The sequence below is a fragment of the Canis lupus genome, chromosome 8, assembly GCF_011100685.1.
Source record: "Canis lupus familiaris isolate Mischka breed German Shepherd chromosome 8, alternate assembly UU_Cfam_GSD_1.0, whole genome shotgun sequence".
NCBI lineage: Eukaryota > Metazoa > Chordata > Mammalia > Carnivora > Canidae > Canis > Canis lupus.
Window position 1 is genome coordinate 14,427,877 of NC_049229.1, and position 27,207 is coordinate 14,455,083.

General features: G+C 35.5%; 1 protein-coding gene across 15 annotated transcripts in view; it reads right to left on the reverse strand.

The window, feature by feature from the left end:
- RALGAPA1 (Ral GTPase activating protein catalytic subunit alpha 1) overlaps positions 1–27,207 on the reverse strand; it is a 242,119-nt gene that overhangs the window by 43,673 nt on the left and 171,239 nt on the right. For all 15 annotated transcript variants that reach the window (XM_038544500.1, XM_038544498.1, XM_038544497.1 and 12 more), the window contains 2 exons: positions 20,887–21,010; positions 11,601–11,756 (listed from right to left, as the gene is read on the reverse strand). In XM_038544500.1, the coding sequence (XP_038400428.1) occupies positions 11,601–11,756; positions 20,887–21,010 (280 nt within the window). The remainder of the gene's footprint in view (positions 1–11,600; positions 11,757–20,886; positions 21,011–27,207) is intronic.

Here is a 27,207-nt window from a genome sequence, read left to right on the forward strand (position 1 = left end):
AAGATAGAAATTCTCACAAAGAATCAAAAAGAAACATCAGAGGGGATCCCTGGGTGGCTCAGTGGTTTAGCGCCTGCCTTTGGCCCAGGGCGTGATCCTGGAGTCCCGGGATCATGTCCCACATCGGGCTCCCAGCGTGAAGCCTGCTTCTCCTTCTGCCTGTGTCTCTGCCTCCCTATCATGAACAAATAAATAAATTAAATCTTAAAAAAAAAAAAAAAGAAATGTCAGAGATAAAAAACAATGTAACTAATTTGAAGAATGTCTTTGATGATATCATCAGTAAACCAGAAATGGTTAAGGAAAGAATCTCTGAGCCTGATGATATAACAATAGAAACTTCTAAAACTGAAAAGCAACGAGAAAAGAGTGGAAAAAACCAAAACAATATCCTAGAACTATGGGACAACCACAAATACTGTAGCATACATAAAAGGAGAAGAAAGAAAGAAAAAACAGAAGATTTGAAGCAATATTGACTGAGAATTGCCCCCAATTAAGGTCAGACACCAAATCACAGATCCAAGAAGCTCAGAGAATACTAAAAGCAAGATATATGCCCAAAAACCTACACTTAGACAAATCATCAAACTTCAGAAAATCACGGATAAAGAATAACATTTGACTTCTCCCCTGAAACCATGCAAGCAAGAAGAGAATGGAATGAAATATTTAAAGTGTTGAGGGAAAATACCAACACTTAGAATTCTGTACTCTGTAAAATTATCCTTCAAAAGTAAAGAAGAATAAATACTTTCTCAAACAAAAATTGAAGGAATTAGTTTCCAGTAGACCTACTTACAAGAAATGGTAAAAGAAGTTCTTCAGAGGAGGGAAAATGATGCAGGTTAGAAATGCAGATCTACATAAAGAAAAGCATCAAATAATCAATAACTGAAGGGAAAAGAAAAACTTCTATTTTTCTTATTTTTACCTGATTTAACAGATCAGTTTGTTCAAAGTAATAATAGCAACAATGCATCTGATCATGTATATTTAGGTATATATATGCTTATCTATAAGTAAAACAGGGATCAAAGGGAAAGATTAAATATACCATGTGATTTATTAGGTACTTGCAGTATCCATGAAGCAGTATAGTATTATTTGAAAGTGGACTTGGATTAGTTCTAAACGTATAGTACAAACTCCAGGGCTGTGACTAAAAAAAGTTAAAAAAGAAAAGTAGTGAACTGATACACTAAGAAGGGAGAGAAAATAGAATCATATAAAATGCTCATTTATAACTGCAGAAGGCAGCAAGAGTGTGGAACACAGAAACAAGAACAGGGTAACAAATAGAAAAAAGTAACAAATGTGGTAAATGTTAATCCAACTGTATCAATGATCATTTTAAATGTCAATGATCTAACTACACATTAAAAGACAAGGATTGTTAGAGTGGATCAAAAAAGTAAGACTCACCTATATGTTGCTATAAGAAACCCACTTAAAATATTAAGACACATACAGATTAAAAGTAAAGGGATGGAGAAAGATATACCATGAGAACACCAATAAAAAAAGTGGGAGTGCCTATATTAATTTCAGACAGAGCAGACTTCAGGGCAAGGAAAGTTATCAGGGATAGAGAGACATTATCTAATGATAAAGACGTTGGTACTCCAAGAAGGCATAACCAATCCTTAACGTTATGTACCTAACAACAGTGTCAAAATACATGAAGCAAAAACTGATAGAAGTGCATGTAGAAGAATCCACTATTATAGCAGGAAACTTTAATACTCCTTTATCAGAAATGGAGAGATCCAGCAGGCAGAAAATTGGTAAGGATATAGTTGAACTCAACAGCTCCATCAATCAACTGGATATAATTGACATTTATAGACTACTTCCTCCAACAACAGCAGATTACACATTCTTCCCAGATTCACATAGAACATTCACTAGATAGACTACATTTGGGCCATAAAACACATCTTAACAAATTTAAAAGAATAGAAATCACACAATGTCTGTTTTTAGGACACAATGGAATTAAACTAGAAGTCAACAACATAAAGACAGCTGGAAAACCCCCAAATACTTGGAGATTAAACACACTCCTAAATAACAAATGGGAAGAATTCTCAAGAAAAAAATAAAACATATTTTGAATTAAATGAAAATGAAAATGTTCTGAAAATGGATACTCGTGATGGTTATATATTGCACGTCTATGTCAATGCACATTTAATAATGGTTAAGATACGACTCCTGAGTGGTGGTGGAGTTAAAGTATCCTAAACTTACCTCATTCCACAGACACACTGAGACAGTAGCCATATCAGTGAAACCAACTCTGAAAATGACTCATAACTTGAAGACTGGCAGAACAGATTTTCCACAGTTAACAGCACAGAGGAGACCCCATCAAAAAAGGTAGGAGTAGAAATATGGCTGGGAACTCCCCCTTTCAGCAACCTCCCCATTCCACATGAGACTAATCATCAATGAGAGGGACACTATAAGCATGAAGAAGAGCAAGAGGATCAGATCTCACATCAGGCATCCCAGGCATGGGAATACCCGTAACACTTTGGCTTTGGAGACCAGTAGGGCTTAACTTTGAGAGTTTTTACAGTCAAAAGGGTTTTACTCTGGGTACCTTAAAACTGAGTTCCACCCTTAAAAAGCCAGCATAACAAATAACCCAGGAGAGACAGCATAGAATCAGCAGTTTGAGGACAAACTGGGTATGAGAAGTAGATTTATTTACTAATCTCAAAATGTGCACTGGAGGGGCAGGAGTCTTTAGGAGAATTCTCTAAGAACAAAAGTGCTGGCTGGCTGACCATTCCTTGCCTGCCTCCCTTGCAGCCTATAAAGTCAGATACCTGTGGGAAGCAGAGTGAAGATTTTCCATCTATCTTGTTGGCACCACGGTCCCCACCTCATCCAACCTGCCCTACTCCACATAAATGCCTCCAGGCATTTATTTACCTCTATTATGTGGCTCCTGCCCTGAAAAACCCTGCATCACTCCAGAGTGATTTGTGCCCTGGTGACAGGGGAGTATAACCACACACACCAGTGTGTCTACAGTTCAAGCAGCTAAACCATATAGCTGGCAATGCACTGCTGATCAGTGTCACTGCAGCCCCAGATGGGAGGTATCCGGTCTGACTACAGGCCCTACTCACCAACGGAAACCTCTAGAGGCAGAATGGGGAGAGAGCCATGCAGTACTTGGGCTGACTGCTGACACCAGTCAACTAAAAGCCTGTGGTGGCCCCAGACAGGCCCCTTAACAGGGACCAAACCCTTGCCTAGTGTGCTCACAACTGTAGGCATAGTGGGCCACATTGTAGTTGACTGGACTAAATGCAAATGCAGCTCAGCCACAACAGTAAGGAACACACAGTCCACAGAGAAGACACTGCTGAAATGTCTGGTTCTGGCGAAGAGGGGACATTGTGCTACAGGGCACCATAGAACCTCTTCATAAAGCCACTACTTTCAAGAGCAGGAGACATAGCTGACCTTCCTAATACATAGAAATAAACACAGAGAGTCAGACAAAATGAGGAAACAAAGAAATTAGGTCCTGAATAAAGAACAGGACAAAACCACAGCAAAAGGGCTACATGAAACAGAGATAAGGCAATAGCCCTGATAAAGAATTCAAAGTAATGGCTGTAAATATCCTCACTGGATTTGAGAAAAGAGTAAAGGATCCCAGTAAGACCTTCAAAAAGGAGAAAGAAAATATAAAAAAGAACCAGTCAGAGATGAAGAACACAAAACTGACATAAAAAATTCACAAGAGGGAATCAACAGCAGTTTAGAAAAAGCAGAAGAATGGATTAGTGATCTGGAAGGCAGGGTAATAAAAAAAAAAAAAACAACTAAACTGAATAGAGAAAAGAAAAAAGTAAGAAAAATGAGAATCGGTGAAGGCAACTCTGTGACATCACCAAGCATAATAACATTTGCATTAGAGATCCCAGAGGGAGGAGAGAGAGAAGTGAGCAACTGACTCACGAAATAAGAGATGAACACTTCCCTAATCTGGGCAAGATAACAGAAATCTAGATCCAGGAAGCACAGAAACCCTCCAAAAGTTAACCCAAGGAGGTTCAAACCAAAACAAAAATCATTAAAATGGCAAACATTGTGAGAAAAAGAGAATTTTAAAAGCAACAAGAGAAAATGGTTACATACAAAGAAAATCCCATAAGGCTGTCAACTGATTTTTCAGCAGAAACTTTGCAGGCTAAAAGGGAGTGGAATGATATATTCAATCTCTGAAAGAAAAAACCTGCAACCAAGAATGCTCTACCTATCAAGATTATCATTCAGCACAGAAGAGAGGTAAAGAGTTCCCCAGAGCATTCCCAAAATCATCACCACTGAACCAGTCTTACAAGAAATATTAAAGGGAATTCTTTGGAAAGAAAAGGTCAAAATAGTTGTAAGAAAATTAAGAAAAGAAAAAATTTCACTGGTAAATGCAAACATATAATAGAAGTAATAGATCACTCACTTATAAAACAAGTATGAAAGTTAAAACACAAAAGCAGTAAACTCAATTATATCTATAAAAATCAGTCAAGGGATTCACAAAAGGATATAAAACATGGGGCAAAGAGTAATAGATTCTATTTTGGTGACATCAACCTAAAATAGACTGCTATATACATAAAATGTTATATATGAACCTAATGATAACCACAAGTCAAAAACCTGTAATAGTTACACAAAAAATAAAGAGAAAAAAATCCAAGCATACAACTAAAGACAGCCATCAACCCATGATGGAAGAGAGCAAGAGAAGAATGACTAGAAAAGAGTAAAAAAAAAAAAAAAACAACTGCAAAACCAGTAACAAAAATGGAAATGGAAGTATGCACCTGTCAATGAATTTAAATGTAAATGGATTAAATGATCCAATGAAAAGACACAGGATAAATAAATGAATAAAAAAATCCACACTTATAACTTGCCTACAAGAGATTCATTTCAGACCAAAAGACACATGCAGATCTAAAGTGAAGGGATGGAAAAATGTTTACCATGCAAATGGAAGCAAAAAGAAAGCTGGGGTTGCAACACCTATATCAAACAAAATAGACTTTAAAACAAGGACCGTACCAAGAAACAAAGAAGGAAAATAATTATAAAGGGAACAATCCAACAAGAAGTTGCAATTTTAAATATCTATGTGCTCAAAATGGGAGCCCTCAGATACATAAAGCAACTATTAACAGATGTAAGGAGGAAACTGACAGTAATACAATGACAGTAAGGGACTTTAACACCCTATGTGTATCAATGGACAGACTGTCCATATAGAAAATCAATAAGGAAACAGTGGTTTTAGACCAGATGGACAGATATATTCAGACATTCCATCACCAAACAGTGAAATACAGGGGAGTCTGGGTGGTTCAGTTGGTTGAGTGTCAGACTCTTGATTTCAACTCGGGTTGTGATCTTGGGGTGGTGGGGTCAAGCCCCATGTTGGGCTCTGCACTGAACATGGAGCCTACTTGGGATTCTTTCTCTCCCTCTTCCTCTGCCCGTCTTCCCCCTGTATGCATGTGCATGTGCAGTCTCCATTCCTCTTTCTCAAACAAAAATAAACCATAAACAATGGAATAAATATTGCACATGGAATACTCCTTAGAATAAATCACATTAGGCCAAAAAACAGACTAAAATACATGCTACTAAACAATAAATGGGTCAACCAAGAAATCAAAGAGGAAATAAAAAATACATGGCAACAAAAATAAAAACACAAGGGTCCACAATCTTTGGGATTCTGTAAAAGCTGTTCTAAGAGGAAAATTTATAGGCAATACAGGCCTACCTCAAAAACATAAGAAAAATCCCAAATAAGCAACCTAACCTTATATCTAAAGGAACCAACAAACCCAAAGCCAGTATTAGAAATAATTAAGATTAGAGCAGAAATAAATGAAATAGAAACTAAAAAACAACAGAAAAGATGGATAAAACCAGGAGCTGGTTGTTTGAAAAGATCAAGAAAATTGAGAAACCTTTAGCCAGACTCCAAACAAACAAAAAAAAGAGAACCCAAATAAATACAATTAGAAGTGAAAGAGCAAAAATAACCAACACCACAGATATATAAAGGATTATAAGAGATTATGAAAAATTATTTCCCCACAAATTGGGCAACCTAAAAGAAATGAACTGGCAGAAACAGGCAACCCTCCAAAATGGAATCAGGAAGAAATAGAAAATTTCAATGGACCAATTACTAGTAATGAAACTTGAATCAGCAATCAAAAAACTCCCAACAAAAGTCCAGAGGGGCATTTGGGTGGCGCAGCTGGTTAACAATCTGCCTCCAGCTCAGATCATGATCCCAGTATGGAGTCTGCTTTAACCTCTCCCCCTCTGCGCTTATTCTAATAAATAAGTAAAATCTTAAAAAATCAAACAAACAAAAAAAAAAACAAAACAGAACCAGAGGCTTCACAGGTGATTTCTACCACATATATAAAGAAGAGTTATGATCCTTCTTATCAAACTACTCCAGAAAATAGAAGAGAAAGGAAAGCTGCCAAATTCATTCCACAAGGCTAGCATTGCCCTGATACCAAAACCAGAGAGAAATAAACTACAAAAAAACCCAACAAAACATAAAAGGAAACTACAGGCCAATATCTGATGAAAACTGGTGCAAAATCCACAACAAAATATTAGTGAACCGAGTTCAACAATACATTTAAAAAAATCTTTCATCGTGATCAAGCAGGATTTATCCTTGGCATGCAAGGGTGGTTTGATGTCCACAAATCAATCAACATAACTGCATTAACAAGAAAAAAGAATAAAAACTATGATCATCTCACTAGAGATGGAGAAAAAGCATTTGACAAAGTACAACATCCATTCATGATAAAATCTCTTAAGTAGATTTAGAGGGAACATACCTCAACATAACAAAGGCTGTATACATAAAAAACCCACAGCTAACATCATATTCAATGTTGAAAAGCAGGGCTTTTCCTCTAAGATAAAAAACATGACAAAGATATCCACTCTCATCACTTCTATTCAACATAGTATTAGCCACAGCAATCAGACAATAAAAGGCATCCAAATTCATAGGGAAGAAGTAAACCTGTCACTATTAGCAGATGATATTATGCTATACATAGAGAACCCTAAAGATTCCACCAAAAAAACTACTTGAATTGATAAATGCATTCAGTAACGTTGCAAGATACAAAGTCCATATACAGTAATCACCTGAATTTCTTTATACTGATAATAAAAAAGGAAAAACAAATTAACAAAACAATTCCATTTAACAATTGCACCAAAAAGAATAAAATGCCTAAGAATAAACTGCATTCTGAAAACTATAAAACACTCATGAAAGAAACTGAAGATGATACAACTGGAAAGGTATTCCATGTTCATGGACTGCAAAAACCAACAGTGTTAAAACGTCCATACACCCAAAGCAATCTATGAATTCAATGCAACCCCTACCAAAATACTAACAGCAATTTTTACAAATCTAGAATAATCCTAAAATTTGTTTGGAACCATTAAAGACCCCAAATAGTCAAAGCAATCTTGAGAAAAAATAAAGCTTGGAGGTATCATAATTCCAGATTTCAAGATATATTATAAAGCTGTAGTAATCATACAGTACTGACATAAAAAGACACATAGATCAGTGGAATAATCCAGAAAAGATTAGAAATAAACTCATGCTTACATGGTCAATTAATCTACAACACAGGAGACAAAAAGATACACTGGAGAAAAGACAATCTCTTCAAAAAATAGTGCTGGAAAAACTGGACAGCTGCATACAAAAATTAAAACTGGACCACTTTCCTACACCATATACAAAAATAAACTAAAAATGGATTAAAGATCAAAATGTGAGACCTGAAACCATAAAACTCCTAGAAGAAAATACAGGCAGTAATTTCTTGGACGTCAGTCATATAGAAACATTTTTGTAACTATGCCTCCTCAGGCAAGTAAAACAAAACTAAAATTAAGCTATTGGGACTATACCAAAATAAAAAGCATTTGCATAACAAAGAAAGTCATTAACAAAAGGACAAGGCAACCTACTGAATTAGAGAAAACAATCACAAATGATATATCTAATGAATTAATACCTAAAACATACAACTTAACACCAAAATAATAATCTAATTAAAAAATGGGCAGAGGACCTGAACACACATTTTTCCAAAGAAGACAGAGATAACCAACAGACACATGAAAAGATGCTCAACATCACTAATCATGAAGGAAAGACCAATCAAAACCACAATGAGATATCACCTTACACCAATGGCTAGAATCAATTAAAAAAAAAAAAAACTTATCAAGAAATAACAAGTAATGGCAAGGATGTAGAGAAATAGGAACCCTTGTGCACTACTGGTATAAATGCAAACTGATGCAGCCACTGTGGAAAACAGTAAGGAAAACAGAATTACCATATGATCCAGTAATTCCATTACTGAGTTTTTATCCAAAGAAAATAAAATGCTAATTTGAAATGACATACGCACCTCTATGTTTACTGCAACATTATTTAACAGCCAAGATACAGAAGCAACCCAAATGTCCATCACAGAGGAATGGATAAAGTAATATTGTATTATATGTGTGTGTGTATATATATTGCCTACAATACAAAATTACTCAGCCATAAAAAAGAATGAAATCTTGCCATCTGTGATATCATGGATGGACCCAGAGGGTATAAAGTAATGCTAAGTGAAATGTCAGTCTGAGAAAGACAAATGCTATAGGATTTCTTTCACTCATGTGGAATGTAAGAAACAGAACAAATGAACAAACAAAGAAAAAATGGGCAAACAGAAAATTAGACTTTTAAACAACAAAAAAACAAAACTGGTGGTTGACAGAGGTGAGAAGGGTTGCGGGGTGGATGAAATAGACAAAGGTGGTAAGAGCACACTTATTAATAATCATGAGCACTGAGTAATGTATAGAACTATTCAGTCATTACAACAGTGCACATTTGAAACTAATATGACTGTATATTAATTACACATAAATGAAAAACAATTTCCAAATTCTAAAAAAATAAAAAATTTTTTAAAAAGGTGAAAATGGTAAATATGTAATATATGTAATATATGTAATTTTTACCATAGGAAAAAAATTCCTATATGTATAGATGAAAAAACTTGTTCAATGTTTAATCCCTCAAAATTCTCTAATAAATCGAGTACTTAAAATTTTTACCATTTAACAATTTAATTTTAATTAGAATTCAACCATTTAACAATTCTTAAATGATGGTATCCTCTCCAAAATTAATTTTTTTATGATAATTAATTGTTAAATATCCATTTCAGAAACTTCTTAAGAAATTAAGGACAAACCCTCATGAATGTTTTGAAAAAAATAAGAAATCTTACTTGACATTTCTACAAAGGTCACAGGAATAAAATTTCAAGTACCATATAATCATCATGTTTAATATAGTGAAGTAAAAATATCCTGGCATAGTTTTCTTTAAAAAAACAAAAAAAATTTTTAAACAAAAAATCATGTACTTTGTTCTCTTCTCTTTGTAATATGAGATATCATTAATTTTAGACTCTGTTCTGGGGTTAAAAAGTTGTTTGTATCTATGGAGCCATGAAAATGATAATGATAAATATGAGTCACAGCTAAGTTCTTAATGATTAAATGATCTTTTCAAAAATTAATTTTAATTTCTTTTTTTGAGAGAGAGCATGCATGCACAAGCTCAAGACAGAGTGGGGGAGGGACAGAGGGAGCATCCAAAGCAGGCTCCATCCCCAGCACAGAGCCCCACATGGGGCTCAACCTCATGACCCTGAGATCATGTCCTGAGCTGAAATCAAGAATCAAAGGCTTAACAGACTGAGCCACCTAGGCACCCCTTAAATTATCTTTTTGCACTATACTTATAATTGTCTCTAATTTAGGTATGTCTTATTTCATAGAGTTTTAAAATGAATTGATGGAAGAAAGTGCTTAGTTGAAGTTTAAATGAAGTTTTACTCCAATTCACCTCTTCATCATCATCTTGTCAGTATTCATAGATCATTTTTTTACTTCTAAAAACTACATGACAAGGAATTCTTTTTTTTGTTGTTGTTAATTTTATTTTTTAAAATTTATTTATGATAGTCACAGAATGAGAGAGAGAGAGAGAGGCAGAGACATAGACAGAGGGAGAAGCAGGCTCCATTCACCAGGAGCCCAACGTGGGATTTGATCCCTGGTCTCTAGGATCGTGCCCTGGGCCAAAGGCAGGCGCTAAACTGCTGTGCCACCCAGGGATCCCTGACAAGGAATTCTATAGCAAATCTGTACTGAATATACTTTTTTTTTTTGAAAGAGATTTCTTTTTTTTTTTTTAATTTTTATTTATTTATGATAGTCACACACAGAGAGAGAGAGAGAGAGAGAGAGAGGCAGAGACATAGGCAGAGGGAGAAGCAAGCTCCATGCACCGGGAGCCCGACGTGGGATTCGATCCCGGGTCTCCAGGATCGCGCCCTGGGCCAAAGGCAGGCGCTAAACCGCTGCGCCACCCAGGGATCCCTGAATATACTTTCTTACATTTATCAATTACCTCCACTTTTACTACTCATTCCAACCTCATTATCATCCACATATTAGTTTTATCAAGTATTACTCATTTAGTAGGCAAGTTCCAACAGTATTTTAAATTGTAGACAAAAGGCATCAAGGGTTATTAACTCAATCTTATCAAATATATTGAGAGGAGTTCTAAAGTTCTTTTACAAGAGTGAGAGAATACACTGTTTTCATAGCTTAATAAATTATAAAGAGTTTTGATATCAGGCAAAAGATTATCAAGTAAAATGACCAATGATATTAAGTTGGTTACATTTAGTGGTTTTGAATAAATTGAGGAAGGAGGAGAAAGAGAAGGTAAAGAAATGCTGGACAAAGTTTTACTCTTAAAAATATTTCTCCCTAAGAAAACCAAAAGTGGACTGAATACATACAACTGTACCCTGAGGTATCTTTATAGTCACTAGAATGACTCCTTTTTTTTTTTTTTTCTTTTTTTTTAGAATGACTCCTGAATACTAGTGCTGCCTACAGAAAAATGGTGGTGTAGGTTTTAAAGGACCAGGGCCATCAAAACCACATCTCTCATAAATTCGGAGTAAAATTTTTTTCATTAATTAAGGCTTATTTTATCTGCTCAATTAGTTTTAGTTAAAATTTATGATAAAGCATGTTATATTTTAAATGCTTTGTAATGATTAATATATATTTTGCTCTCCCTCAATCTATATAACCATTACGTCTATTCATATGTAAAGAGACTTGAAATATAGTCTCACCAATTTGAACATACACAGATGTTTTTCAATTAGTCATACCTCCATTTCTTTGAAGGCAAATCCTTTGTTAAGACAATAACCTTCAATATTATTATTAAGGAAAACAGCATTTGCTCTACAATAATCCTGTTTCTCAAGACAGTATTAGATGAAGAGTGGAATATTCAGAAATAGTGCTTTTTGATCAGATTACTTACGTATTTTATGTATTTATTTTCTTAATTACTAGGATTTTAACTCAACATTTTTTTTCTCAGCACTTACTTTTTTGGTCAAAGAGTCATCAGTATCAGAAGGCATTCTTGTTGATACATGAAATATCACTTCTACTGTAGAGGTAGCAAAATATGGTGTGGTCAATCCTGTGCTTTTGTTTTTTTGTAGTCCTCCCATGAAACCGCAGTGGTTTGTAAGATTGACCTGGGAGCAATGATACACATATTAATCAACTAAACAAAACTCAACAACTTACTATTGAAATAGACTCAAATTTCTCAATTTGCAAAAAACACAGAGAAGAAAGTCATGTTATCAACCAATGCTTGATTCAGAATTATTAGTTAGACCTGTTCTGTTAATACTGGAACTTTTTCTTAAGTATTTGTGATCTCTAATTAGTAGGAGTTAATTAGGAAAGAAATCACTGCTGTACACTATGCATCTTTTGTTAGGCTACTAGGTGTTAATACTAAATCATAAAGGCTATGGGAGGACACCAAAGCCAGAGTGAAAAATCAAGTAGCAAAAATCAAGACTGGAAGTGATGTGGGGGAAAGTTTAAACAGTAATGTCACTTTGATAAGATGATTAATCAGGTGTGTTAGATTTACTCATGGAAATTGTCTTAATTTTTAGTACCTATCACATAGCTCAGAACAGAAATACAAAAATGCAGAACTGAACTTCTAATGCATTAAAAAACTACAAATTAATCTGTGCTAAGGTTTTTACACATACTTTTCCTGATTATAATTAAAACACATACATACTAATTAATATCAGGGTCACTGCATTGGGTCATATTCCCTGAACTTGTGCAATACACAAAGCGACCTGACTTCACTGTTGAAATTAAAGAAAATACTAGAAAGCAAAAAGAAACACAAAAGAAGAAAGATACTTAAAGACTGTATCTCTTTACTCAGAAAAACCACTTTATACATATGTTTTTAAAAATGAAATCTGAAATATGGATGGACCTAGAGGGTATAATTAATGCTAGATAAAATAAGTCAGAGAAAGACAAATACCATATGATTTCACTCATATGTGGAATTTAAAAGACAGAATATATGAACAAAAGAAAAAAAATAAAAAAGTATACTCTTAAACACAGAGAACTGGTGGTTGCCAGAGGGAAGGTAGGTGGGGGCGTGGGTAAAATAGCTAAAGGTGATTGAGTACACTTATGATGAGCACTGAGTAATGTATAGAATTTTTAAGTCATTATAGTGTACTCTTGAAAGTAATATAACACCATGTGTTAATACTTCAATTAAAAAATTTAAAAATCTGAATAACTGATAAAGTGAATTATAAAAACCAATTTTTGCACCATGTGACCTTGAACATGTCTCAACTATCAGTATCAGTTATAATGGCTAAACATCTGAATAACAAATTAGTTTTTACAACATTACTATAAGATTGCCTCAATCATTTATTTTTTTAAAACTTGACTCAGTAATATACTCATGTATTTAAAATTTTAAAGCTGGGGATTCCCGGGTGGCTCAGCAGTTTAGCACCTGCCTTTAGCCCAGGGCGTGATCCTGGAGTCCTGGGATAAAGTCCCACAACAGGCTCCCTGCATGGAGTCTGCTTCTCCCTCTGCCTCTATCTCTCATGAATAAATAAATAAAATCTTAAAAAAAATTTTTTTTCAAAAGCTCACCAAAATTCTTACTTCCATCTCTCATCTCTAGTACTTAGTGCCCCTTCCAGAAAGCAATTTCCTTTTTTTTTTTACAGATTTTATTTGACAGGGGTTGGGGGAGGGGGGGAGAGAGAACACACATTGGGGGAACAGAGGGAGGGAGAAGCAGACTCCCCACTGAACCAGGATCCTGACCTGCAGCTCTATCCCAGGACTCTGAGACCCTGAAGGCAGACTCTTAACTGACTGAGACATCCAGGCACTCCTCTTCTTTCCTTTATAAAAATTTACTTATTTCAGAGAAAGACAGAGGGAGCAAGCAAAAAGAGGGGGGAGAGAGATAGAAAGAATCCTCAAGCAGACTCCCCACTGAGTGCAGAACCCTATGTGGCTGGCGCTCAATCCCAGGACTCTCAGATCATAATCTGAGCTGAAATCAAGAGCTGGCTGCTTAATCAAATGAGCCACCCAGGTGCCCCCTGAAAGCAATTTCTTAACTATCCTTCCAAAAATGTTCTCTATATATCCAATTAAATTCTTTTATGTATGTGTGTACACATACAATGTTTTGCACTTTGATTTGCACTTAAAATACCTTGAAAAGTACTCATTAATAAGTAAAGAGCTTCTTCATTTGTTGTTTTCATGGCTTCAGAGAAGTTCATTTTCTTGATGTACAATAATTAACTAGTTCCCTACTTAAAGGGTATTTAGGCTGTTTCCAATCTTTTGTTATTATAGTCAATGCTGCAGTGAATAACAGAATACATGTCATGCTGCATTTGTAAAAGGAGATCTATAGAATAGTTAAAAGTGGAACTGTAAGTCAAAGGGGATGTACTCTTCTAATTTTGAAACTCAGTAAAATGGCTCTCTATAGATAGCAACAACAGTGTTTAAGAATGCCTGTTTCCCTCATAGCTTTCAAATATATTATCAAATTTTATGATCTTTGCTAATATAATAGGTGAAAAATGGTATCTAAGTATAGACCTTTTGTTTTGTTTTAGTGAATAGGTTATTTATTTTCAGGTCAACTCTCTGATCATGTAATGGAGAACAAGTCTCATTCCAGTGTTCCTTTGCTCTAAACACTTCTGCAATACTTGGTGATCCTTTTTATTCAATTTTTTAACTGGAGATCCATAAGAAGTTTTAAAAAATAATAAAAAGAGATCCAATAAAAAGAGATCCAATGTATTCTGTACCCAGATTTCTCCAGTGCAAAACTATATTAAAATCAGGATACTGGATGAGGTTCCTGGGTGGCTCAGTTGGTTGGGCATTAGAGTCTTGATTTCAGCTCAGGTCATGACCTCAGGGTCATGAGATTAAGCCTCAGCATGGAGTCTACTTCATGAGAGATTCTCTCTCTCCCTCTGCCTCTCCCTGCTCCTTGCCTGTATTCTCTCAAAAATGCAAAACAAACAAAAAATCCCTCAGGATACTGGCATTAATATGCTCAAGAAACAACATTTTCATCACCGTAAAGGTCCCCTATGTTATCCTGTTACATGAGCTATACCACTTCCCTCTTAGTCTACCCCCTTAAACCCTAGCAATGGGTAATCTGTTCTTCACCACGAAGATGGGTCATTTCAAGGTTGTATAAATAGAATTACACAGTATGTAACCTTCCCAAGAATTTGAAGATTTTCCTGTTATCTATTAATGATTTAAAATTTTATCCCACTGTAGTTAGAGAATACACTGTACGATTTCAATTATTTTAAGTTTGCTGTAGGTTTTTTTTATGGCCCAATATGTCTATCTTGGTATATGTTCTATGGACACTTGAACATGTATTCTGATGATATTGGGTAGAGTGTTCTGTAAATGTCAGTTAGATCCTGTCAGTTTATAGTACTTTTGAGTCCTTCTATATAGTACTGTTGATTTTCTGTCTGGCTCTTCTCTTAGTTGAGAAAGAGGTGAAGTCTCCATCCATAGTGTGGATTTGTCTATATCCTGCCTCACTTTATGCCCCTTTACCTTCATTTGTTTGTAATATAATTGCCATGAATATTTTCATGGCATTACATTTAGAAATACATCAGAAATAATTTTTGCATCAACCAGCAAACATAATTAAGAAAACCCAAAAGGAGAGGTAATGCCTAATATACTTACCCATATTCTTTGTCATGTTCTTTCTAGTGTTCCAAGGTCCTTTCTAACATTTCTTTTCTGTTAGTCTAACTTATTTTAGTAGTTCTTTTAGGGTAGGTTTGCTGGCAACAGGTTCTCTAAGTTTTCCTTCATCTGAAAATGTTTTGCTTCATTCCTTTACTAGCTATAGGATTCTGGCTGACGTTAATTTTTCTTTAGCACTTGTAAAATATTGCCTCTTTCTCTGGCTATTATAGTTTGTTTTTTGTTTTAAGTAGGATCCATGCTCAGCTTGGAGCCCAGTGTGGGGCTTGAACTCATAGCCCTGAGATCAAAACCTAAGTGGAGACCAAGAGTTAGATGCTTAACTGGCTGAGACACCCAGGTGTCCCTGGCTACTATAGATTTGATGAGAAATTCACTATCATTCTAATTGTTTTCCCCTTAATAAGATAAAGAACAATTTTTGTCCATGTGCTTTAAAAATTTTTTGAGACTTATTTTTCAAAAGCTTAATTACGATTGTGTCTTATATGGATTTCTTTCAATTAATCCTGTTTCAGTTTCACCCTGTTCTTCAATCTGTAGCTTTATTAAGGTTATTTCTCTTGACAAATTTGGGAAAATTTCAACATTATTTCTTCAAGTAATTTTCAGACCCAACTCATTTCGCCTTTTCTGCTGGGACTCAGATAACAGGAATGTTAAATCTTTTGTCATAGTCTCTGCTGGGTCCCCAGGGGCTGGTTTGTCAGGTCCCCTTCCTAACTGCCAGGAAGAAACCCCAGGGCTCTCAGCCACTTGCAGTGGCTGCCCTAGCAGCATAGGCCTCCTGCTAGGGTCCTAGCCCAGGCCCTGCTGTCCCTTTCCCAGGTGGACCATGAAACATGTCAGTAGGTCATCCCTGGGGATGATGGGCGGGGTTGGAAGACTGCATAATTTACTGTTCTTTAAAAAAAAAAAAAAACTTCAATAAAACATTTCAAAGCATCAAAAAAAATTTCATTGTCCTTAAGTCTTTTCTCTCTCTGTTGTTTACGTTCTTTATTGTTTTATCTTCCAGTTTATTGATTCTTTTGTACCCCCATCTCTACCTGACTCTCTTGCTGGGCACATTTACTGTATTTTTTATTTCAGCAATTAAATCTTCAGTTCCAAATTTCCATTTAGTTCTTCTTGTATCCTCCCTTTTTTTTTTAACTGAAACTTTCTATTTTTCATTTATGTCAACTATGTTCCTAATTGCTAGTCATAGCATTTCTATTATGGTTATCTCAGAATCTTTGTTATTTGGTGTTAGTATGTTTTGTCATCTTTTCATTCAGTTTGAGACCTTACTGGGTCTTGGTATGATTTTTGATCAAAGCTTGGATATTTTTGGATTATGTTAAAAGACTATGAATCTTATTTAAACCTTCAGCAGGCTGTTTTGTCACACTGCTCTGTCAAAGAAGCAAGGTGGATACTGCCTCACTCTAGCCAGGTGGACAGCAAAGTATAGGTTCCCCACTTAACCTCCGCTGACAACTGCAGAGGGGAGATCTTCATTACTGTTAGGTGGAGGAAGGAGTTCTGACTTCCTACGTGGTGTCCATTAAGGAAAGGTGTCATTACTGGTAAGGTTAGTCTCATTACTGCTGGGTGATGGTAAAAGAACTACTTCTCCACTAGGCCTCCTCTGATCTATCCCAGTGGAGGATAGAGGGGCACCTCATTATAGTAGGTAGGGACAGAATTCCAGGTTCCTCATGTAGTCTCCACTGACACTGTGGTGTGAGGTGTGGATGGGGGACTTGACCAGCTGACAGAGATGAAAGTCTTGGCTTTCTGGTTGCCCTTCTCTAACATTATTTGATACTATTCCTGCGTGGTGTTGGGGATGTCTCATTATAGTCTCATGAGGGTGGCAGGCGAGGCGGCTCCCTAATTGACCTTTGTTGTCAGGGATGGGGATGGGAGTCTTTTGTGTTTGGCTGGAGCAGAGCAGTTATTATCTAAATGTTTTCTGTCTTTCTAGGTCATTCCTTTCCTGGTCCTTTGGCTAGAAAAAGTGGGCTTTTTGTTGGGGTTCTTTTGGTCAGTGCTTGTTAATGTTTCTAGGTTACTATTTTAGATCCAAGTTGATACAGGAGACAAAACCTTGAGAACCCATCATCATGTCATTCCATGGTCCTGAATTGGCCTCTCTTCCTCTCTACCTTTCGGAGTTTTTTTTATGTTTTTATATGTAATGTCCAGAGTTTTTGTTGTACTTAGTGTGAAGAATAAGGAGAGTATGTCTCTTTGATGTTCCTCAAAGTGAAAGCTCCCACTGTACAACTTAATGGACTTCACTATATTCACGTGTAAGTAGAATCATCATCGCAGTCAATTTTAGAACATTTACATCAAAAAGAAACCCTGTACCCTTTAACGATCACCCTGATCTTCCCTCATCCCTCCAACTAGTCCTAAGCAACCTCTAAACTACTTTCTGTATGTGTGTCTGTGTGTTTGTGTATATGTGGGGTTATTTCATATAAATGGATCATAACACGTCTCTTTGTGACTGATTTCTTTCATCTAACATAATGATTTCAAGGTACATCCACATTGGAGCATGTAAATACTTCATTCCTTTTCATGCCCAAATAATACCCCATTATATGAATATATCACATTTTATCCATTCATCCATTGATAGACATTTGGGTTGCTTCCGCCTTTTTGGCTATTATGAATAATGATGCTATAAACACCCATGCTTAAGTTTTTGTCCGGGTATACAGTTTAATTTCTCTTGGATATCTACCTAAGCGTGGAATTTCTGATCATATAATAATTCAGTGTTTTACTTTTTTTTTCCAAAGATTTTATTTATTTATTTAACACAGAGAGAGCACAACCAGGGGGAGTGGCAGGCAGAGGGAGAAGGAGAAGCAGGTTCCCTGCTATGTAGTGGGGCACAATCCCAGGACCCTGGGATCATGATCTGAGCTGAAGACAGATGCTTAACTGAGCCACCCAGGTGCCCCCAGTGTTTTACTATTTGATGAGCTTCCAGATTGCTTTCCACTGAAGTTGCACGATTTCACATTCCTACTGGAGTTTAAGAGGGTTCATTCAGATTGCTCTGAATTCTAGCCTATAGTTATTAATTACCTGACCTTTTGATTCCAGCCAATCTAATGAGTATGAAGTAGTATCTCTCTGTGGCTTTGATTTACATTTCACTGATAACGATGTCAAGTGACTTTTCATGAGCTTATTGGTTACCTGCATATCTTATTAAGAGAAATGTTCATTCAGGTACTAATTTTTAAAAATTCAATTGTTTCTAATTAATGATTTGTATGAATTCTTTTTTTTTTTTTTTTTTAAGATTTTATTTATTCATGAGAGACACAGAGAGGCAGAGACACAGGTAGAGAAAGAAGGCGGCTCCATGCAGGAAGTATGATGTGAGACTCCATTTCAGGACCCAGGATCACGACCTGAACCAAAGGCAGACACTCAACCACTGAGCCACCCAGGTACCCCTGATCTATTTTGAGTTAATTTTTGTATACAGCGTGAAGCAAAAGTCCAACTTCATTCTTTTGCATGTGGCTATCCAGTTGTTCTGGCACCATTTATTGAAAAGACTATTCTTTCTCTACTGGGTGGTCTTGGCACTTGTCAAAAATTAGTTGACCACAGAAGTATGGGTTTATTTCTAGAATCTCAATTCTATTCCACTGATCAATATGTCTATCCTTGGTGCAAGTGCCATACTGTTTATTATTGTCTTGTACTAAGTTGTAAAACATGGAAGCGTAAGTACTACTACTTTTTTCTTTTTCAAATGTTTCTTGCTTTTAGTAATAGTTTTTTTTAAGCAGAAAATCTATTCATAATTTTTCTTTAGTATTTCTAAAGCAGTTTCACATACCTAATTTCAATTGAGCATCACATTGTATCTGCTGTGTAAAAAATATATTACATTTGACAAATACGCAAATAGCAACAGAGACCCCAAGAAACTCACTTAAAGGGAAATAGCATGTTGGATAAGCCATAAAGATATATATACTGAATGCTAGAAGCTTATGTACTAAACACTGTACAAGGCATCTAGATATCTTTTAAAAAGATGGATCCCCGGGTAGCGCAGCGGTTTAGCGCCTGCCTTTGGCCCAGGGCACGATCCTGGGGACCCGGGATCAAATCCCACATCAGGCTCCCGGAGCATGGAGCCTGCTTCTCCCTCTATGTCTCTGCCTCTCTCTTTCTCTCTGTGTGACTATCATAAATAAATAAAAATTAAAAAAAAATCGATGAGATAAAAGTGCCTGCCCTCTAGGAAGGTCTTATAGTCTAGTCTAGTACAGTGGTCTTCAACAATTTTGCTCATGTACTCTCTACAAGAATTTTAAGAAACTGTGTATTAAATTGACAACTATAATGAAAAATTTCATCACAAGTTTAAACTGTTGCAAAAATTATAATTTCTAGTATACTGTATGTTACATGTATATGTGCTTTAAATATAGATTCATCAAAATTGTAGAGCTACAGATTTGGCTGATACAATATATATAAAATGTCTGCTATTAACTTAATGATGTATCAATCAGCTGTCATCAAATTCACTTTGTTAGAAAATGTCTGACACTTCATGTGTCAATTTAAGTAAACATATTAACACAAGTCTCTATGACAAATACCTCCCTTCTGAATTACGATACTAAGATACACATATTTGGTACAGGAACCTTGACATGAGCTGGTTATCAGGATGACATAAAGTGCAGTGCCTTTGAATATTTCTTGATTTGCTGTCAGAGACCCTCTCAGAACATGCCTTCTTAAATGAACTTTATTTTTGGGTGACAAACCTTTCTGGGGGTAATGTAGGACTTGGGTGGGTATGTGGTATGCCTTTCTTTTACAGAGTTGAAGAACAGAAAAGATGAGGCAAGAGACTGAAAAAGCGTTCTTAGGCTTTAAATTTAGGATCTGGAAATTAATCTCCTCAAAACTAACCAAGCCAATGTGACCCTTAAAAGCCTTGGTATAGTATTAAAGATGTTCATATCTTAGTGTGAAGACCCCTTGTCTAGTGTTCACAGTTGTGAGGAAAATCCAGATCTCCTAAACCTATGAGTTAATAAGTTTAATACTCTTTAACAATATACTCACTTATAAAAAAAAAGTTAACAACTTTCCTTTCGAACTCTGACCTGTTCCAGTCTTTGAAGATGAAATATAGGGCAGCCCAGGTGGCTCAGCGGTTTAGCGCCGCCTTCAGCCCAGGGCATGATCCTGGAGACCGGGGATCTAGTCCCACATTGGGCTTCCTGCATGGAGCCTGCTTCTCCCTCTGCCTGTGTTGTGTCTCTGCCTCTCTCTCTCTGTGTCTCTCATGAATAAATAAATAAAATTAAAAAATTATGAGGATGAAATATAAAGCAGAAACAATAACAAACCTGGCATTAAGGTGTTGAGTATCTTAAAGTAATTCTTCTAAAATAAGCTAGAAAGAAATAGAAAACCATTGCTTCTAAATAAAAATACAATGATATCTGATATAATTTAAAAACGAACCTCCCAACCAAGACCAGCTACAAAATCTTCATATGCTTGACTTCCTCCTGTATTGGTGAGAATGGAATGTTTATCTTCTTGTCCTTCAGCAACATAAAATACTGCGATCTTGTGAGTCTCTCGACTGTAAAACAAAAGGTTACACCATTCACTTAATCATTAATTTATCTATTCATTAATCCAATTAAGTTCAATGTACAAAGTATGAGGCAATTAAAAGATGAAGATGCATTAAATCTTATAATCTAGAGAAAGATATGCAATTATAAGTAAAAAATTAAAAAAGTTAAAACTTGCCAGTGGAACAAAAGAAAGGTGTGATTACTTCTGACTGGAGAAACAGAGAGACACTTAAAGGAGAGAAAGTAACAAATGAATTGGGTAAAGGAAAGTGAGATCTGACAAATGAAGAGGAGTAAGAGTATCAGGAAAGATGAGTGAATGCATGAAGCATCTGAGGAGTTATCTGTTGTGCAATGTGGTCAAATCTCAGAGATAAACAGATGTGTTTTAGAAATAAAACTAAGTAGAAGTACAGAGATGACTGAGAAACGATCCCTTTCTTCAAAGTACAGAGTAAGAAATTTATACACAAATATTATAGAACTGGATGGAATAAGTGACAAGTTCTCAGATACTTTTTTTTTTTTTTTAATTTTTATTTATTTATGATAGTCACAGAGAGAGAGAGAGAGAGAGAGAGAGAGGCAGAGGGAGAAGCAGGCTCCATGCACCGGGAGCCTGATGTGGGATTCGATCCCGGGTCTCCAGGATCGCGCCCTGGGCCAAAGGCAGGCGCCAAACCGCTGCGCCACCCAGGGATCCCTCAGATACTTTCTTTTTAGATCTCCCTCAAATTAAAAATGTTCATAAAAACAAATTTTTTTTGTATGCCATTTGGCTTTCCAAGTTAACTAGGGCACACTACATTTGGTCCAAGTGATTGATTTAACAAAGCATGGGCTAATAAATTTTATGATCAGAGGTAATGTTTTCACTACTATAGTATGTATAAATTAAAAAGTAAGCAAACAAACCATATCCAACAACAAGTAAGTAAGAATTGAAATTATTTTAAAAAGTTAGTCAGATAACCAGATTTTTTCCCACATATCTTGAGGAAGTTGTAAGGTCATGGTTGTGGTTTTCAATTTCAGCAACTTAAAATCAGGAACAAAGATATTTTAGCTGCTTTCACTAATAGCAATATTTCACTTTATGTGGTGAAAACTTGGGTAACTTTTGGTATATTCAATGTATTGTTAGGATAATCTAAGTAATAAAATATAATTTGGGGGGCAAGGGAAACTTCCAGAATTACAGATTAAATATCTTGGTGGACCCTTTCCCAAGCAAAATATCAATTTAAGTAGTGAAAATGATTTTTAAAAAAATCATTTTAAGTCTCTGCATATCATCCTTAGGACATATAGCAAATGGAAAAACATTCATTCAAGAAAATCTACCAATCTACTAAGAACAGAGTGAGTCGTTGGTATCTGAGCCACAACTGCTCACCCTACCTCTTTACTTCCACATTATACCTTTACCCTGGGCATTCAACTCAGGCCAAGATAAGGGTTCCCTCTCCCCTCCAGTTCCCAGACTGGGAATATGGTTTCACCCTGGCAGACACAGGCTGCTGGCTGTGTTTCTCATCTTCCTCAGCTCCATGCTGCATAAGATCTATTCCAGGCAGCTGTGGCTAAGAGAACCATGTCTCCCTTAACTCATCCAGCTTCCTCTCTTACAATGGAAGCTCTAGGTGCAAAAGGCTGAGTTTGTCCCAATCTTGCCCATGCTAGCTTACCAGTAGGCCAGAGGTTTCACACCAGTAGGGGAAAGCTAAGAAGATGAAGAACTGCCAATCCCTCTCTAACTGTTCACTTATAGAGTGAGAGTGTTATACTCCAAGAGAAGTTGGTCCTTGACCCCAGGTGAGGTATAGTGGCAGAGTTTGGCCACTACTTGTGTTCTGCTTAGGGTGAAACAGGTCATAAAGACAAAGAATTCAGCAGCAGCTCTGCCCGAGGGGAATGATTTGATTTTGAAACAGAGCTTGGACAACTCCGTGCCTATGGGTTTGTCAAAAACAAGAAAGAGCATGGTGGAAAGCCATTAAGAGAAATTAGCACTTCCAGACACAAGTAAAACAGCAGAGTGGCCTGAAGTTTTAATGGAGAGAAGTAGGAAGAGATAGCCAAGAAGGGTCCTCTTGGGAACACAGTGAAATCTATGGGTCAAGAAGCATATGCACAGGTACTACCTTGTACCCACATGAGAGCTATCAGAGTAAGATACAGGACAGACATGAAAGCATGTAGACCTATCAACACAAGGTAAAGTCTCACAGATATTCTACCTGAACTCAGGGTTAACTCCCAGGAAGCCACAACTTAAAAACAACATCCAGTCAACCATGGCAGTCTAGAAGACTGTGTATATCCAATATTGTACCCTTTTTGGAACAACCAGAGAGCAAACCTCTAACCACTAGTCTCTGGGTAAACATGGGACAAAAAAAAAAAAAAAAAAAAAAAAAAACCAACAAAAAAAACCACTCTGAATATGACAGTGGCCTCTAAGCCACACATACATCCAAAACCAAAAACTTAACTGGTTAAGGGGGCCAAAGTACAAACTTTGATTAATGATAGATTATGCCAACCCCAAGGAGAACCTGTGGCAGCCCTGCTAAAAGATAAAAAACATTTTACAATTTTTGAGCAGGGAGAGCCAAGGCTGCACATATTGTAAGGAAATAGACTTTGCAGGATTAGTTCAGCTAAATCACTAAAAGACAAACAAATGCAAGCAATGCACTTTCGAGTCAAAGACACAAATAACACTGAAAGTAAAATAAATGGAAAAAGACACCATGCAAACAGTAACCAAGAAACCTGGAGTGGCTATATTAATATTAAACTTTAAAATGAAAAACATTAGTGATAAAGAGACATTTCATAATGTTAAAAGGTCAACCTACTAGGAAGATATGAAAATTAAAAATACACATGCACTTAACAGAAAGCTTCAAAATACATGAAGCAAAAATAGAACTGGAGGCAGAAACAGACATTTCTACAATCATAGTTGACAACTTCAATACCCCACTTTCAATAATGGACAAAACAATTAAGAGAATATCAACAGGGAAACAAAAGACTTCAGTAAGACTGTAAATGGAACTAGACCTAAAAGACATTTATACAACACTCCACAAAACAGTAGCAGAACACATATTCTTCTATAGAATACAGGAACATCCTACAGGATGGACCATATGGTAGGTCAGAAAACAAGCCTCAATAAACTTGAAAGGACTGAAATTATGCAAAAGTTATTTTCTAATCACAATGCAATGAAATTAAAATCAATAAAAAAAATTCTGGGAATTTCACATATATGTAGATATGAAACAATATATTCCTGAATAACTGAAAGAATAAATGTCAAGGGTTATAAGAAAACTCCCAGAGATGATGAAAATGAAAACATAACATACCAAAATTGATGGCATGCATGCAAAGCAGTGCTGACTGGTAAATTTATAGATATAAATGCCTATGTTAAAAAGAGATGAAAAGATCTTGTATCAATAACTAAGCCTTCCACCTTAAGAAACTAGAAAAATAGCAACTAAAATCAAAGCAAGCAGAAGAAGGAAATAATAAAGACTAGAGTGGAAATAAAATAAAAAAGAACAGGAAACAACAACAAAAAGAACAGAAAACAAGAGAGAAAAATAAATGAAACTAAAAATTGGTTGAGATGATAAACAAAATTGATAACCTTATAGTTAGACTCAACAAGAAAAAGAGATGAGCCCAATTCCTAAAATCAGAAACTAACGAAGAGACATCACTATACATATGGTACAGAAATAAAAAGGACTATAAGGGAAAACCATGAACAACTATATGCCAACAAATCAGATAACACAGATTAAATGGAAAAATATCTAGAGAGACACAAATTACTAAATCCAACTCAAGAGGAGAAAGAACTCCTGAGTAGATCAATTACAAAGAGACTGAATTAGTAATGTGATTAAAAAGGAATAAGTAAAACCACCTCCACTTGCAGATGAGATAATTTTGTATACAGAAAATCCTAAGGAACCCACTGAAAAGTTTTTAGAGCTATTAAATGAGTTCAGCAGGGTTCAGGATACAATATCCACATGTAAAAATGAATTGTATTTCTATATACCAACAATGAACAAAGCAAAATTAAGAAAATTATTTTTATAATACCATACCACCCAAAAATAATAAATTGTTTAAACAAGTACAAAAGCATTTAATAAAAAGTATAAAACTTATACTGTAAAAACTAAAGTACAAAACTTATACTCTGAAAATTATAAAACATTGTCAAAAGAGATTAAAGATCTTAAAAAAATCCCATTCATGGACCAAAAGACTTAATATTGTTAAGATAATACCCCTAAACTGATCTACAAACTTAATGGAATCCCTACCAAAATCCCAGCTCCTATTTTGGTAGAAATTATCAGGCTCATCTTAAAATTCATCTATCTGGATACAAAAGATCCAGAATAGCCATAACTATCTTAAAAAAGAAGACAAAACTGTAGGATTCATAATTCCCAATTTTAAGACTTGCTACAAAGTGGTGGCAATCAATGTACTGCAGTAGTGTCATAAGAAGAGACAAATAGATCTGTATGGAACAGAATCTTTGATTTAGAAATAAAACCTTATATTTATCATCATTGCTTTTTTGACAAAGATACCAAGACAATTTCATTGGAAGAGTCTTTTCAAGAAATAGTGCCGGGGCAACTGGATATGTACAAGCAAAAGAATAAGGTAGATTCTTACCTTGCCACTTCTTACCTCACACCAGCAATGACAAACAAAATGCATCATCTATCTTAATATAAGGTCTAAATCTATAAAAATCTTTCAAAAAGTTTATAAAACTAGCATCCAGGGCAAAAAACTGCACATGAATGTTCAAAAGCAGTTATTATCCATAATATCCAAAAAGTGAAACCAACCCAAATGTCCATCAACTGATGACTGGATAAACAAAATGTAGCATATCCATACAGTGTAATATTATTCTGCAACAAGAAATGAAGTGCTGAGAACACTGCAATATGGATGAACTTTGAAAACACTATGCTAAGCAGCCTGCCACAAAAGACCATATGTTATTTAACTCCTTTTATATGAAATGTCCAGTATAGGCACATCTATAGAAATAGAAAGTAGATTAGGGTTGTCTAGAGCTGGGGAGTGGGGGAGGAGGAGTGGTGGTAATGAGGAGTTACTGGGGATTCCTTTTGAAGGGACTAAAATATTCTAAAATCAGGTTGTTGTGACAGTTGAACAACTCTGTGAATATACTAAAAACATGTACACTTTAAAAAGGAGTAAATTATATGGTGTAAGAAGTATATCTCAAGAAAGCTGTTAAGATTTTAACTTGGAAGCATGATCCACTATATGTAAATCCTGATCCTAACAGAAAGGGAACTTCTCAATGTTCTTACCTTGTGTCTCTATCACATTTTGGTAATTCTTGCAATATTTCAAACTTTTTCATTTTTTTCAGGTAAAGGGCTATCAATTAGAACTCCTGAATCACAATTTTTAAAATTGAAAAGACAAAAATGTTCACCTAATACTATATAAATTTAAAAGCTGGGAGAAAAATGTGCCATGTAGGAAAAAATAGAACATAAATCTTTACAATGCAAAAATAAAAGAGAAATCTTCTTTATATTATCTGTGACCTTCCTACTATTTGTAAAAGCAGAGCTCAGCTGCCCTTCATGTCAAATTTTAATCCTTTACCATTCCTTTATATTTTTCTACTTACCTAGTTACAGCTGCTAAAATGTTTGGTATACTGCTATTAGCTTAATATGTGCAATAATGAATACCAAGGGAAAGATACCAGAAAAAACCCCAGAACATTAATGAACTTGCAACTTATATGCAACCATATAAGAATATGTATAGAACTGACAAAATATTATGAGCTTACACTATTGGAAAATTCCAAGTGAAGTCAGCAATAGAAATGGTAATACAAATTTTGAGATTTGAAATAAAAATATCTGGTGGTTCAACCACAAGCAACAGCAATCAGTTAATCTAGTCAAAGAAAATAAAGGATCTATAAATGGTACAGGGAGAAAAGAGTATAAACAATGTAACTTTTCATTTTTCCTCCCTAGCCCATCAGACAAGTAAGTACAGGCATACCACAGAGATATTGCAGGTTTAGTTCTAGGCTACAGTAAAGCGAATATAGCAATAAAATCAAATGAGTTTTTTCCCCTAG